Raw genomic sequence first — 17,203 nt, 5'->3', positions numbered from 1 at the left:
GGAGGATTCATCATTTCCCGTTGACAATAAATCAATAGTAAACATAATAATGTGTGTGTATATATATATACCCCTTTAATTTAGCATAAACATTTTTCTTTTCTGTTTGTTTATTTCATTATGTTAAATAAAATAGTAAGTTTAGGTTTGATTGGTAGTGTTTTAGAGAAGTATTTGTGTTTCTCAAAAATATAAGGACTTTAATTTGTATTTGGCAAATAAGAAAAATATAAGTTTATTTTTGTAGCTTTGAGAAATTAGGACGTTTTTAAAAGTTTTTAAAAAAAATTTTTTAAAATTAATTTGTATTTATTAAAATTAAAAAAATTATTATAAACACATACATATATACGTATTTAGATTCACTTTTAATTAATTATTGATACCAATTTTTATTCATAATCAAAATATTAGGTAGTAAATATTATCACTTTCTTTTTATTTGATATAATGCCACTTTCTTTTCTAATATTGGTGGACGAAAACTTGTGGCATGTCTACATAAAAGACAAGAAGGATATCATGATATAAAAGAATGAATTTTGTTAGGAAGACAATAAAAAATCTAAATAATATAAATAATAAACTATAGATTTAGCCTAAATACATATAAAAATAAAAAATTTTAAAATTTACTCAATTATTCTAAAAAAATAATCATCTCAAACTCTAATTTATCAAAGTATTTCATTCTAATATACTCTTTTTTTTTAATCGGCTGTCATTTTCACCTTCATCAATAATCATTCTATTTTACCGTCGCTGCTTGGTTTGCCACACGCCGCTATCGGCGTCGCTCAGCCATAGTGAAAATAACCATCCACTTAAAAATAAAAATAATCATCTGCATACCTAATAAATTGAACATCCAACATATAAAATATATAATTAAACACATCCAATCAAAATAATCATCCACATAATAATTAAAATAATCATCCGCATACCTACTAAAATGATCATTCTATAATATACTTAGTTGTGACTGTGGTCATTTAAGTATTCCAAAGTCCAAATATCCTCCATGCAATGATAATGAAGAAAGCATGCAAATTCAATCTCTTCCGTAAATATACATGAAAGAGTGTAGGAAAAGGGTCCTACATTTTTCAGGAAATTTTTCACGCCCTTGTCAACGACGACGGATGGGGTGCGTAATGTAGCAGTGACGGGGCCGACGAGTTCAACGGCAAGGAGTACGACTGTATGGAAAGAGAGAGAGACATCAGTGGTTGAAAATGACTTTGAGGTTGGCTTCCGGTGCGGGAGAGAGAGATGAGTCTAGCACAACGGACGCGCGATGGGGAGACTTGCCGTCCGCGATGATGACTGCCGGGAGAGTGGTGCGAAAACAGTGGCAGCAGCGTTGGGCTGAGCGATAGAGGGCGAGGAGCGTCAGGCTGACCGACGGAGGTGGAAGTGGTGTCGGTGGGAGGCTGCGGCGGCGTCGGCGTCGGTATGGCCGGCGGGGAGTGCAGCGGCGTGATGTGAGAACCGAAAAAGATGACAGCGAATTTTAAACATGTATTGAAGGTTATGGTGAGATTAGGAATAACCGTACGTAATGTAAATGAGTTTAAATGCTAATCCTAATTTTTTAAATTTTAAAATTTAAAATTAAATAATTAATTAATGATCTAATTTTTAAATATTAATTTTACTTTTTTTTTAATCTATTATTCACATTGTGCATAACTAATATTATTTTTCTGTACTTTCTCTAATAATTATTACTCATAAAAAAAAGTTAGCATGGGAAGTAAAGACGGATCTACATTGATTGAAGAGGGGGCATTCCCCACAAAGTTTAAAAGAAAAACTAATACTTTTATATATATATATAAATAATTTTTTTGTGTTTTATATTAAAAAAATATTTTGTTAAACTTAACATTTAATAATAATTATATTGTTAAATTTGATTTAGTACAAAATAAAAAATTAAATAAATAAATAAACTAAAAAAAGTGATAATTAATTTATTATATTAGTTAATTAATTAATAATTAAATTAAGTTATATTAAATTAATCATCTGTTTAAGTAAGTGTTGTAAATTTAAATTTCATTTTATATATATAATAATTCATTGCCCCTTAAATGAAACTCAAATTTTTGATAAATTAATTTTTAATTTATTAAATATCGTATAAAATAAAAAAATATATATATCTATACCTAAATTTTATTATATTTTCACCGGCTAAATTTTTCTGAGTCACTGATGGCAAGGATTAATAACTTTTAACAAACACATAGATATCCACTTAGTTTTCCTCACTGAAGCAACTAATGAAAGTGGATTAATGCAGCGATTGTGGTTGAATCGTAGATATTTTCATACGTATATTCTTTAATTTTAATTAAACGTCGATGATTTTTTTTTTATATATAAAAAAAATATTATAGTTCAATTGTCTCGCATATCAAATATCGACAATCCAAAAAGAGATTAATCACTGTATTCGACGATAATTTAAAAGTCTAAAATTTTAAGTTTTATTGACTCAAAAAAATTTCAGTGTAACTTCAGTAAAAAAAAATTATGTAAAATGCATACAAATTTAAAAGATAATCTTATGTAAAAGAATACGTTAAGAATATAATAATTTATATATATATTTTTTTATTAATTTAAATTTTTAAGATAAATAATTTGACAGTTTAGTTATACATCTAAGTATTTTTGGTAACTAGATCCAATTAAGTTAGCTTAAACTCATCAAAAACCACTTTTATCACATAAGTGTGTATATACGCGCGTTTCAATAACGCAAAATATATCTTTCTTTGTCTTTGTCTTCCCTCCTCCTCTTCCTCCTTCTTTTAAATCTTTCTTTGTCTTTGTCTTCCCTCCTCCTCCTCCTCCTCCTTCTTCTTTTAAATTTGCGAATGTAGGTTCTTCTTCTTTTTTTTCGCGCACGCAGGTTCGTTATTGTCTTCACCAACAACATTAACATTTTGCTAACATCTGTTCTAATTTTTTCTGGTGCCATCATTAAATAATTTCGGTTCATTTTTTAGTTTATTTCAATTCATTTGTGAATTAATTCGGTTCATTTGTGTGTTAATTGAGGTTCACCTAATGCTGCTAATAAGTATTGACTAAATTTTTTATTCCTTAAGTAATTTCGGTTCATTTGTTAGTTTATTTGAAGTTCATTTGGATCCAGAAATAAATTCGATGTATTTGTATTAATTGAGGTTCACTTGATGCTGCTAATAACTATTGACCAAATTTTTTAGCAAAGAAGAATGAAATTATTCATTATCACTTTATTCAATTGCATTAGATTCCACTCTATTATACTCTATTCAATTATTTTAGATTTAAACAAGCAGTAAAAAACTTAATCATCAACAAAAACACGATCCAAATGAACCGAAATTACTTAAGGAATTAAAAATTTGGTCAATACTTGTTAACAGCATTAAATGAACCTTAACTAGCACACAAATAAACCAAAATTAGTTCAGATTTGAACAAACAATAAAAAAGACTAATTCATTAACAAAAACACATCAAATTCATTTTTTGATCCAATTGAACCTCAATTAAACTAAGAAATAAACCGAAATTACTTAAGAAAGAAAAAATTTGGTTAATACTTATCAACAGCATCAAGTGAATCTCAATTAACATACAAATAAACAGAAATAAATTAAGAAATGAACGGAAATTATTTAATGATGGTAGCAGAGAAAATCAGAACTAATAAAGATGTTTGCAAAATATTAGTATTATTGGTGATGACGATAACGAAAAAAAAAAAGTAAAAGAAGAAGACGCAACATTGAAAGAGAAGGAGGAGAAGAAGAAGAATTTACATGTGCGAATTTAGAAAAAGAAGAAGCAGAAAAAGAAGAAGAAGAATCTGTGTGCGCGAATTTGGGGGAAAAAGAAGAAGAAAAAAAAAGAGGAGGAGGAGGAGGAGAAAGAGAAGAAAACAGAGAAGGAGAAGGAGAAGGAGAAGGAGAAGGAGAAGGAAACGAAAAAGGAGAAAAGAGAAGGCACGTGATTTAAAAAGTTGTTATAACAACTTAGGGTGTGTTTGGAAACTTCGGGAAGAGTTTAAATTTCTTGAAAGTTTCAAATTTTGGTTTGGCAAATTTTTTTCTCATGAATACAGAAGTAATTTTGCTGCCAAAACCATGTTTACAAGAAGCAACTATTTTTAGCTTCTGCATTTTCTTAACGGATTTTTAGCCATAGATACTAACCATTTATTTACCTTTTACCAACTTTATCTTTTATATATGTTATTGTATTATTTATAAAATTCTTGTTATTTTTATTTATATGAGCTCTATTTTTTTATTATTTATTATTTTTATTTTTTTTCAACTGCTTGTTTGACATTATACACTTTTATAATTGTGATTTTTGTGTATTATGTTTGTTATTATCTTTTTATAATATGATTTATTGATTCTACTAGGTAAAGTAAATTAAACAAAAAATTAACTGTAAATAATAATAATAGTAAAAAATTATAACATACTAAAAAAATGCTAAAAATACTAAAAATATATTATATAAAAAGATCATCAAGAACTTTCAGATTTGTTTTAATCACTATAAAGTAAATATTTAATTTTTTTATTATTTTCAGTACTCTTTTATAATTGTAATTCCCGTCTACTATGTTTTAGTGTAATTTTTTATAATATAGATTATGATTCCATTAAAAAAGATAAATTAAATAAAAAATTAGTCATAGATAATAAAATCATAAATGTTCGATTTCAAATTAATACTAAGAATAAGATTACTGAGAGTACTAGAATAAGAGTACGATGTAAAAAAAATACGAAAATAACATTTAATACTTAAAAAATGTAACATATTTGATTATATATATATATAAAATTTATATTTTTTTATTTAAAAATATATTTTATCTATTTTTATATGTTATTTTTATTTTAGTAAGTGAATATTAATTTTATTATAAAATTAACTAATAAGATCTATTTAAATATTTAAATTAAAATAATAGAATAATATAAAAAAAATTTAAGTTGATGTCTATTTTAGTAATTTTTTATCTAAAAGTGATTTTGAATGGTATAAGCCAAATAACATTTATTTTACTATAATATATTTTGATACAAAAATTACCAAACATAAATCACTTTAACACAAACTTACTTTTAATCAAAATCAAATTTTGCAAAATCAATTTTATGTAAAATCCCGTTTGCAAACTGTAATTCAAACACATACTTAATTAAATTTAATCAGAGTATTTTGTTTGAATCTAGAATTTTATTGATAATTTTAAGACCGTTTCAAATTGTAAGGATAAAAAAGAAAGTGAGAATTTTGTAAGGCATATATAATGCATATTTTCCTCTATTGTTGTCGAATTGCACTGCTTGCTGATGAATTTGGACGATGAATCTGCATACACTACGGAAGCTTTTTTTGGTGCGATCCCACGGCCAAGGAAACAAACAACCAATAATTAATGCAAGTAAACATGGCAATAATGATATTATTATATGCCAATAAATTAAAGGAAACCTATTTTGGCTTTGATGTACTTGCTTTTAGGTTCTGGCTTCGATGAATTTAACAAAATGTATCTGCCCGTGTTTGCGTCCAATTCCATCAGGACTGTATAAAGAGTAGTTCTCCAATCATCACTTTGATCGAATTATAATTTATAAGACACCACCAAACACTTTAGGTTTTGTTGGATTGCTTTTGGCTAATATCTTTGAGATATATAGATAAGTATATAAATATACAAAAATTTATAGACATAAAGATACACAAATTTTATAAAGTATTTAATAATAATGTACAAAATATATATGTATAAATTAAATATTAATTTTATTTTATATTTTATGTATATATATTGTGTCTTATGTATTGTGTCTCTGTATCTCAATTTTAAGGAAAAACAGTAAATACATATATTTGATATGTATCTGTGTGTATTATCATGTCTATTTAAATCCTGTCTCAATAAATAAATAATAGACATGTATTACCGTGTCTAATAATTAATGTCCATGTCTCAACAAAACAAAACAACCTTGTTGAACTAATTATTATAATAAATAGTATACATCATGATATTAAATAATTACTTTTGGATATTAAATAATTTACATTTAGATTTTTTTTAGATTTTGAATTTTTTATAATAATTTAAATTTATGTTTTTTCTAAAAAAATTAAGAAAAATAATTGTTAATTGATTACAAATGACTACATCTTATGTTGGTTTTCTAACGAAATTGCTTTGATTATTTGGCAAACAAGCTACTATTAATGGATTTTTTATAGAAATAAAATTTAAGAGTCAAGCTATGTGTAAAGCAAAATTAGTTTGGCGAAAACATCTTGTTTAGGAGTTAAACATCAACCTCCAAACAACACTTATGATTCTATGTGATAACATGAGTATAGTGATGCTCATAGCTAATTCAGTGTTATGATAAAATTAAGAATTTTCAGTTAGACATTTAAATTGTTCAAGACAAAATTAGCGATAATTATATATGTAATATACATCCCAAACAGTGATTAGATAACTGATATTTTAACTAAACTTCTATCAACTTCTTCATTCAATAAGTTTAGATGCAAGCTCAGAGTACTTCTAATACCTGTCTTGAGTTTTAGGGAGAGTATAAAGCATAGTTAGTTAATTAGCAGTTAATACTTTTAGTGACAGTTAGTAGTTATAACAAATTAAGAAATGTCCTTTTAGTTCTGTTTTTTTACTTTCTTAGATTAGCTACTCATCTATATATATAGCTCTTAACTATGGATGTAATACAAATGTCATTATACCATTCAATATAGATTACATTCATTCTCTTCCTTTTTCTCAAGAACCTTTCAATATGTTATATCTTTGATTAATTAATTAATTAGTAGAGCTAATTATTAATTTGGTATCCAAAACATTCAGATATTAACAAAAAGGTTCTTAAAAAATGTTATCCACAAAACAATTTTTGAATAATTTAAAAATGCGATAAAAATACTCAAAAAAATTATATTTTTAATAAGCAATAAAAACTTTTGTATTTAACAAACAAAAAATTCGAGAAAAATTTTATCTCTAAATTTTTTTTTATTTTTTTAAAAAATTGGTTATTCACAATAAAAAATTTCAAAAAAAATATTTGACATAAAATTATCAAATTTTAAGGATGAATAGATTTCATTTATTTAATAATTGTTGGCAAAAATCGCATCAAAATTTAATCTCTAGAGACTTTTTTTAGAGTATATATTTAATATCAATTATGCTATGTGTATATCAAAATTAGTCACCAAAGTCAATCATCAGTATAATATACAAATATATATTGAAAATAAATTAAATAACACATGTATTTATACACAATATATTGATGGCTAATTTTAATATACAAATAGTATTTTTGATTTAACATTTAGTGCTTTTTGTCGCATTTTTAAATTTTTCGAAAACTTATTTATTGTTAGTACTTTTTGAAATCATTTTTGTCAGCGGTTTAAATTTTTTAATATTATTTTAATAGTTTATACTTAAATAATAATTACTCGTCATGCTTGCTATGTTTATGTGTATAAATAATTAGTAACTGTTACCACTATAAAATCATTAACAAATCTTTATTTATGTTTTAAATTTACACTAAAATAAAATAAAAACTATGGATTGATCTGTGCACGTAGATGTATCTATCATTCCATCACTACCATATATAATTTGGGGTGTTTTAATACAATATATGATACCATATGTGTTCTAATTAATAAAAAAAAAAAAAAAAAGTCACATTCACCTTTTTTTTTTTTTTCATTCAATTCAATTTCTTTTCTTCTTTTTATCAAGTATAACTATTTGAAAGCATACAATTTTTTTAAGACATTTGTGAATTCTTTTTATAGGTGTTCAATAGTTTTTTTTTTTTGGAAAAAATGAAATACTTTTATTTGATTTATTAAAAGAATATTAACATCAAATTTTCATTTACTTTAACTTATTTTAGCTATAAGTATATATAGTAAAATTTATATACGTTAAAATAAATAAAGTAATTACGTATATATTTATAAAAAATATTCATTCCCACTACTTTTATTTTTATTGTTTATCCACCTCAAAATATTTTTATGCGAAAGTTACATATATACTAAAATTAGTTATTTTTTTTAAGACAGAGAGACTCGAACTCTCGAACCCGCAATTTCTTAGATGAGTATGAGAAGACTACACCATTTGAGTTGTATTAAAATTAATTATTAAAAAATTAGTTATTAGTATAAAATATATGTTGAAATATAATTACAAATTAAAAATAAATTAAATTATACATATATTTATATATAAATATATTAATAACTTATTTTAATGACTAATTTTAACATACAAATAATATTTTTATATTAATTATTATAGACTTTTCATAAAATATTTAGATGAATTCTGGAGATTTGTTAGTGATCCCTGTTATGAACTCTCCTTTTTTTTGCCTTTCATTACACCTACCCACCACATTCACTTGCTCTGAAAACTCAAAATCAAAGAAGGCCAACACATGAAAAAAAATAATTTTGTGCAACGTGGGTGTGAGCTCAATTTTTTCTTCTACAAAGTAAAAACCACTATTAATTTAATAAAAAATAAAATTTTTTCATACAAGTATAATATGGATAAAAAAAAGTTAATTTAGTAAAATAAGTATAAATTTAAATAAATTTTATTCGTAAGATATATAATTTAAAACTCAGAATAATTTAACATTCGATCATATTATGTGCATCTAAAATTAGTTATTAAAATTAGCCACTAGTATAATATACATATTAAAATATAAATTGTACATCAAAATTAAATTAAATAACATATGTATTTTTACATAAATATAAAAAGATTGATTTTAGTGCATAAATAATATTTTTATTTAATATTAAATTTATCGGTCTATACTTTTAAATATCCAAATATATATACGTAAGTACCAAATTTTATTTGGGTTTGAATATTTTATTAGTCTATGTAGTTTTATCAAATTTTTAATTATTTTTTATACTTTTTTAATTATGTAAAAAATTAAAATTAATATAATATTCTCTCAAAAAATATGTAGTAAAAAATTTAATTAGGTTCTTAATTATGGATACCTTCGATTTGTAAAGGAATATTCAATTAATCTAATATTTTTTACCCTAAAAAAAAACCTAATTACAAAATTAAAAATAATATAAAAATTTAATTAAAAAATATATAAAAATTTAATTACAAATTTAATAAAATTATAAAATTAATAAAGTAATTAATTTTTTTATTTATTAGAAGTAATCACATATTACACACGTTATTCTCTTACTCATCTGCTCTTACACAGAAAAAAAAAAGAATAGAGACATTTTGATACATTTTTGATAGCAGCAATTTAGCACCTACTCATTCATTTTTCATGAATGCACATATATATATAATTTTTATATTTTTTATGTTTAAATTTTTTTATATTAAAATTCATAATTTTTTATTTTATTAATAAATATATAAGAGAATACTTAAAAAATATTACTGTATTTATAATTAATTATAAAAATATCATATTTATTTTTTCTATAACATCCATTAATGTATTCTAACAATAAATATATAAAGGAATACTCAAAGAGTACTGCATTTATAATTAATGAAAGAAGATGATATTTCTATATTAATTTATACTATCCATTAATACCACCATTTCCTCTTTACTCTATAAATACTTCTTCCGATATTCCCTCCACCGTCCATTTTATGTTTTGCTTCTCTCGTATCCTTTCTCCTTTCTTTGAAGCATTTTCTCAGGTCGGATCCTTCAGCATCTGCCAAAAGAGAAAATGCCCGCGTCCGCAGCAGCGAGGCTTGTCTTCCGCCGCCGATCATCTTCTTGGCCACAGCACCAACTTTTCTGGAGGGCGTTCTCTCAGCGGGCCACAAAAACGAAAGATGTCCCTGCAGCATCAGCAATGGTACCTTCGTTGGAATTGCCACCGTTCGATTATGTGCCGCCGCTGTATACCGGCCCTGCCTCGGACGAAATTTTGGCAAAGCGTCGGGAGTACCTCAGCCCTTCCATTATGCACCTTTACAAGACTCCGGTGAGCACACACGACACCTGATCATTTTTTCCTCCTTTATAACTAATTTTTTTCATCGGCGTGGATGGTGCAGGTGAATGTAGTGGACGGAAAGATGCAGTACCTGTTTGATGATAAGGGACGGAGGTATCTTGACGCATTCGGGGGAATTGCTACTGTGTGCTGCGGGCATTGCCACCCTGATGTGGTCGCGGCCATAGTGGAACAAACAAAGCGATTGCAGCACTCTACAGTATTGTATCTGAACCATTCCATTGCTGATTTTGCTGAGGCCCTGGCTTCTAAGCTCCCCGGTAATCTAAAGGTGCGTTTTTTCTTATATAATAATAATAATAATTTGTCTCATGATCCTCTATACCGTTGCCAATCTCATGATCTTACATCGCCTCCCTACTCTCCTACGTCACTTCCACCCTCCCCTTTCCACTACTACCATGTCATCTCCCTCTCAACCCTCCCCTGCCACAAAGTGAGTTTTTGTGCAAAGAAAAGAATATTAATAATAAAAAAAATAATAATGACACCAATAATAATAATAATAGACTGAGAAGAAAAACAATAATAATGGACTTAGTTGGGCTTATTGTGTTCTCTTATGTGATTGTTGTAAGTTGTTAAAAATAATAACTTGATAGCCATAACAGTCAACTTTTTATTACATTTTCAACTTGAAGGAGGAGGCCATTGTTCTTTACCTCCTCTCACCAGGGGCCATCTTCTTTCCAAGGTTGTTAATGACTTGCGTTGAATGATGCTGATTGCTGATAATTGATGAGGGTACTTTTGGCATTTCAGTTTTACATTTCAAATCAAATTTCATCGCATCTCAATTTACTACTTATTCAGCTGAACCCACTCCCTCTCAACAAGAATCAAAAGTCAATTACAATCATTCGGTCCTTCATACTCCAATTCACTATATTTTACTTTTCCTTTTCCTTCCTTCGCTGAATTATAGTGGGCATCCGATACCAATTTGCATTAATGTTATTACAACAATCACACAAGAGAATAACAAGCACAACTAAGTTTACTGTCTTTATTATTAGTGTCGGAGAGGAGGGAGGTTATGGGGACGAGGCGTCCATCTCACCATATACGACCGAATTGTCTAACTCGCAATACATAAATACTTAATAGTTATGTTTGTGAATTATTTTGTGTATTTTAAAATTTAAAAAATTAAATATTCAATTTTAAAAATTATAGAGAATGATTTAGATAATTATTACTTTTGTTTTTTATTAGTTTAGCATCCATTCGAACGGTATCTTCTTTTATATTAGTTATTATTTCAATTCAATTTTTTTATTAGTTAAAATTTGTTAAGATGATAAATATGAAATATTTTAGTCATAAAAGGTTAAGTTTTACAGGTAATTATAAATTATATATAATTTAAAAACTTATAAGCCAAATTACTCTTTAAATTCATTATACAAGTGGATATAAATTAGAGCACCAAACAATATAATTTTTTGGAGTACTAACTACTTCTGGTATTTTATATAATTTACATGATATTAGTATCTTTTTGGTATTATATTTATGAAATTGAAACATGTTTTATTAATAAATATTAATTAACTTTAAAAAATAAAAATTTGAAAAAAATCTTAAACCATTAATTAAATCACAAGTATCATTATTTTTATATAAAGAAAATAACTATAACAAATTCTGAAATTCTTATTTAACAATAAGAGTTGCCCAAGAATTAGTATTGATATTAAAATATTTAACACACTTGGAAAGAAAGTCTTATCTTTCATCCTAAGATAAAGACATGGAAAGATAAAGACATGAATTTTGGTTGGCTCTATAATGAAAGTTATGTAAACAAATGAGTTAATATTTAATTTAGTTTCTAAATTTAGTGAGTCTTAATTTAGTTTGTAAAGTATAATTGTCTTTATTTACTCTAAAACTTTATAAATATGATTTATATTAGTCTTTAGAATAATTTTTTATATATAAACATTAACAACATATTGATATAAACAGTCATATACTACATTAAAATATGTTTATTGAGCACTGACATGAATGATTTTTTTATGTTTTATAATTTATTTTTCAATAAAAAATATGTTAGTACATAATTTACTAATAGAGAAAATATAAAATAAATTAATTTTTAGTTAGTTAATATTAATTAATTTTTTTAGTTATAAAAGTTTTATTTTTTAAAAATTTAGGGTTATAACTTAGAAATTAAGATTCAAAATTTAAAATTTAAAATTTAAAATTTAAAATTTAAAATAAATAAAATAATTTAAAAGAATATGGAATTCATGTAAAATGAGGTTTATACTTAATTTAGCAATAAAAAAAATACCAATTCAATTTTAGTTTAAAAGATAACACGTCTGAACTCTTAACTCTTGAGAGAGGTATGGTTTTTTACACAACTATCAAAGAAGAATGTAAGAATATTTAGAGGCAATTCTGAAATTTGCTTGGTTCTGAAATTCAAGTAGGAGATTATATATGATGATGATATGATATGATAATGTTGAATTATTAAATGTGACCCAATAATTTTTTGGCAGGACATGAATAAATATATAATACTTGAAGAGGGCAAGAGAAAGACAATAAAGATATGGTTCATGCCAATTGGCAATAATTAAGAAAATACATATGATTGAATGGCTAGCTATGAAAATTTTTCTTGATGATGACTATGTGGAATATATTTAAATATTAGATAAAATGTTTGTTGTTTCAAGTTCTATCGTATTAAAATCTACTATTTCTCAACCTGGCTTGAAGAAAGAGGTTTAAATATTTCAGTGTGTTATATTCAAAGCATAAAATGTCTATATGAAAAAGTCTAAACATCATTCTCCCTTCATAGTTCACCTTACATATTTAAAAATAAAAAATGCTATTTATATATTAAATTAACTATCAAATCAGTGACTATATATTTATATATAAATACATGTATAATTTAACATATTTTTAATGTGTATTTTATATTTGAATATAAATTTTACTTTAATAATTAATTTTTGTGACTAATTTTAGCATATATTTAGTATAATTATTTTCTAAAAAATATATAGCGAGATAAATAGAATAGTATTATTAATATAAGTGTACTTTTTTTTTATCATAAATATTAAATTTGGACTTTCTAAAAGAAGAAAATTAGTAAAGTGATAAAGTGAAAAATTAATCACTATTAATTTTGTAACTTCTATAAATTATGTGTCACACTATCTTAATTTAAGAGCTGTTAACTCTTTACTTTATCACTTTACTAACTTTATCACCTTAAAAGATAAAAGATTTTGATCCATAAATGTTTAACACTAACGAAAACTACTGTAAAATGGTTGTAATCTTGAGTTTTCCCCATATTAATAATATATGTTCATTCATATGTTGCTATGTTATTAAAAGAGATTTTAAATATGTAAAAGTTCTAATAACTATGTTTGAAGAGGGAAATCTATGTATCAATATTTTGTTACTCGAAATTTAGTTAAGTATAACTTTAATTTATGCAAACAAAAGTGATTAATTATCTGATTTTACAGTTAAATTTCGTAACCTTGAGATTATATATATATATAAAAATTATATGCTAAAGAAAGATGATTTTTTACGTCAAAATCGATAAGTACTTGTCCGGTTTTAAATATAAAAACTAGTTACGATAACTGAAGTAGCACAAATAAATTAAAATAGTAGTGCTCTGTTTTTGGCCAAATAGATACACCTTGTTTTAATCAGGGAGCATATAGTACGTTAAATTGGAATCTTAAATAAATTACTTTATTAGTCTTAATAAAAAGACTATGATAGATGCAAAGCGTGGCATACTTAAGATGATATCGATGCTAACTACTAGTTCCATGGCACATAAACAATGTCTATGTCATTTTCAAGTAACCACACTCTGCATTGTTATATTTTTAGCAGAGAAAAACAGAAAAGTCTACATCCACTTATGTCCATATATAAACCTTTTTTATATATTAAAACAAAAATAATTGAGTTTCAATAGTATATCCTTCATTATTATAAAAAAAAAGACTCTGTATAAACATCTTTTAAGTTATTATTATATACTATTTATTACATGATAATATAATATGTATATCAGGATATCATATAATCATATTAGTATATACAGTAATTCAGCTACCAATCAGTTATTATGTATAAAAATATATATTTAATATTTTATAAAAAAATTATTATATTCCTATAAATAATTTTGATTACTGCAAGTCTGATTATTTTGTTATTGCAGATTTGATTATTTTGACAACTGATTATTAGTTAAAAAAAATATGTAAATCACTATATATAAATACACATAAATACATAATAACTAATTTATTTGTTGATTTTTTATATACATATATTACGTTTTTTATATACTATAATAATAATAATAACACACTATTCTATGTTTGTATACAACTTTTACAATTAACATGCATGTATCAAAATTAAGTATTTTAAAATTGTATTGCACATCATTTATATTCTCATAACTACCAACCACAGAATATCCGAATTGATTCAGTGGATAACCACGGGAGATATGCATGCTTGAAGATAAGATGCTGAATTAAACAAGAATAATTTTTTTATGATAAAACATGATTGAATTTGTGTTTGTGTGTTGTTATTACAAAGGTTGCGTTTTTCACAAATTCCGGAACAGAAGCAAACGAATTAGCAATACTGATAGCAAAGATGTACACGGGGTGCCATGACGTAATATCTCTAAGAAACTCTTATCATGGGAATGCAACTGGGACCATGGCAGCCACAGCTCAAAGCATTTGGAAATTCAATGTTGTGCAGGTAAACTACTATTTACTTAGTGTGGACCCCCCCCCCCCCCCCTAACAAATCTTGGCGTCTTGTTAGTTTTGAAACAGAGTTGAGGATATGCAATCCTTGCTTCCAACAATAGTATATAGTTTGTTTAGATAGCAAAAGTATTTCTCAACCTTGCACTTCAATTCACATGGGAATACATTAGTTTAATTAATTATCATGATGTAAAAAAGTTTGATTCTTCTGATAGATTTCATAAATCTATTTAGCTATTTTAGTACTTGATTGTTTTGTTGAGAAAATATAGAAATACAGCATTAAAATTTATTGTTTTTTGCCATCACTTAGCCATCAATTCAATTCTTTTAATCTAGTAATCCAACAGCATACTTTATTATATACTTTTAAATATTGATGACTGATAACCAAAAACAATAAATTCTTATGATTCTCTAGCATTCCTCGTGTATTATATGTTTTGTCCTTACAAGTTGTTTTATGGGTGAGGATGTACAGAGTGGTGTCCATCACGCTATAAATCCAGACCCTTACAGAGGCATTTTTGGTTCTGAGGAAGAGAAGTATGCAAGGGATGTCCAAGACATCATCAATTTCGGAACTTCCGGCAATGTTGCCGCCTTCGTGGCCGAGGCCATACAGGTAAACTAGTTTCAATATCAGGCTAAGACTTTGTAGATGCTGAATTCTTATGGCTACTAATTTTTTCATGGTAGGGAGTGGGGGGCATTGTTGAGATGACTCCTGGTTACTTGCCACTTGCATATGATATGGTTAGAAAAGCTGGGGGTCTTTGTATTGCTGACGAAGTTCAAGCTGGATTTGCACGTGTTGGTAGCCATTTTTGGGGTTTTGAGACTCATGGTGTTGTACCTGACATTGTCACCGTTGCAAAGGTATAGACAAATTTTAATTCTGTTAATTGTGGTATCTAAAATTTGTTTATATAACGTAGTTAAATCAATTTGATATATACCATGCAAGTTACATAGGCCAACTAGCTATAACTCAAATGGCATAATCTTTCCATACTCACCTAAAGATCACAGATTCGAGTCTCATTTTTAACTTAAAAAAAAAGTTACATAAATTCTAACTTGTCCTTTAATAAAAGTAACTATGCTTTGCTTGTTGGGCAGGGTATTGGAAATGGCATTCCCCTTGGTGCTGTTGTAACCACTCCAGAGATTGCAAAGGCATTGACTCAGAGAAATTACTTTAACACCTTTGGTGGCAACCCTGTTTGCACTGCTGCAGGATTGGCTGTTTTGAGAGTAATAGAAAAAGAGAACCTTCAAGAAAATGCATTTCTAGTTGGATCTTATCTGAAGCAAAGGCTTAATTCTCTCCAGGACAAATATGACTGTAAATATTTCATCTCTCAACAATAACCATTTCTTTTCTTTTTCTTTTTCTTTTTTATTCTGCTATTTCTTATCAGTTTTGATTTTTTTTCTTTTAAACAGTGATTGGTGATGTGAGAGGAAAAGGCTTGATGCTTGGTGTTGAATTTGTTACTGATCGTGAACTTAAAACACCAGCAAAAGATGAAACACTACACTTGTTGGACCAACTTAAAGGTAAAATAAGGTGGAAACTCACGTGTGGTTGTCTTCATGTGAAATTGTTCGTTGAGAACTGTTAGATGATTTGATATGTTTGATTAAATTGTTATGTAACGTTTGTTAACTATCAACTTTACATGAAGATAACTGTATGTGAGTATAATCCCAATCTCAATTAAAAAATTTACTTAATCATGTTGAGTAAGTGTTTTCCATTGATTAGATATTTTTGTGAATCCGAAACCAATATCAGATAAGTTTCATCTTATCAATTAATTATAAAATACACACTTAACAAGTTCTTTTGGTGCAATTACTTCAGAATTAGGCGTGCTAGTTGGGAAGGGTGGATACTATGGAAATGTCTTCAGAATCACACCTGCATTGTGTTTCACCAAAGAAGATGCAGGTTTAATCTCTTAGCCTCTCTTGTGTTGAAATTGATATTAAAAAGAAAGAAAGAAAGTTCTTTTTCTATAATATTTAGCTTAAAACTCGTGCATTTTTGTGGGTGCAGACTTCCTTGTGGATGCAATGGACTACTCACTATCTAGAATCTGAGGGTTTAAATAAGATCCAAATTGTAAATAAATGTTTTACTTTCATCTCCATGATAAATGGTGACACTGTTATCATGTCAAAATCTCTTTCAGAAATAAAGTTTAAGAAGTTTATAGTTGCAGGTTTATAAGGTTTAA

The 17,203-nt window shown here is 26.4% G+C and overlaps 1 protein-coding gene across 1 annotated transcript; it reads left to right on the top strand.

Annotated features, from left to right (window-relative positions):
• The first annotated feature begins 9,746 nt into the window (after positions 1–9,746).
• On the top strand, positions 9,747–17,203 carry LOC112743801 (alanine--glyoxylate aminotransferase 2 homolog 3, mitochondrial). Its single transcript, XM_025793144.2, has 9 exons — positions 9,747–10,116; positions 10,190–10,420; positions 14,776–14,946; positions 15,439–15,582; positions 15,657–15,836; positions 16,080–16,305; positions 16,407–16,520; positions 16,828–16,914; positions 17,023–17,203. Exons 1-9 carry the CDS (start codon positions 9,856–9,858, stop codon positions 17,064–17,066), a joined length of 1,458 nt encoding a protein of 485 aa, XP_025648929.1. The 5' UTR covers positions 9,747–9,855; the 3' UTR covers positions 17,067–17,203.

The sequence above is a fragment of the Arachis hypogaea genome, chromosome 14, assembly GCF_003086295.3.
Source record: "Arachis hypogaea cultivar Tifrunner chromosome 14, arahy.Tifrunner.gnm2.J5K5, whole genome shotgun sequence".
In the NCBI taxonomy this organism is placed as follows: Eukaryota; Viridiplantae; Streptophyta; class Magnoliopsida; order Fabales; family Fabaceae; genus Arachis; species Arachis hypogaea.
Note: the sequence above shows the minus strand (reverse complement) of the source record. Positions and strands in the feature narration are given on the sequence as shown.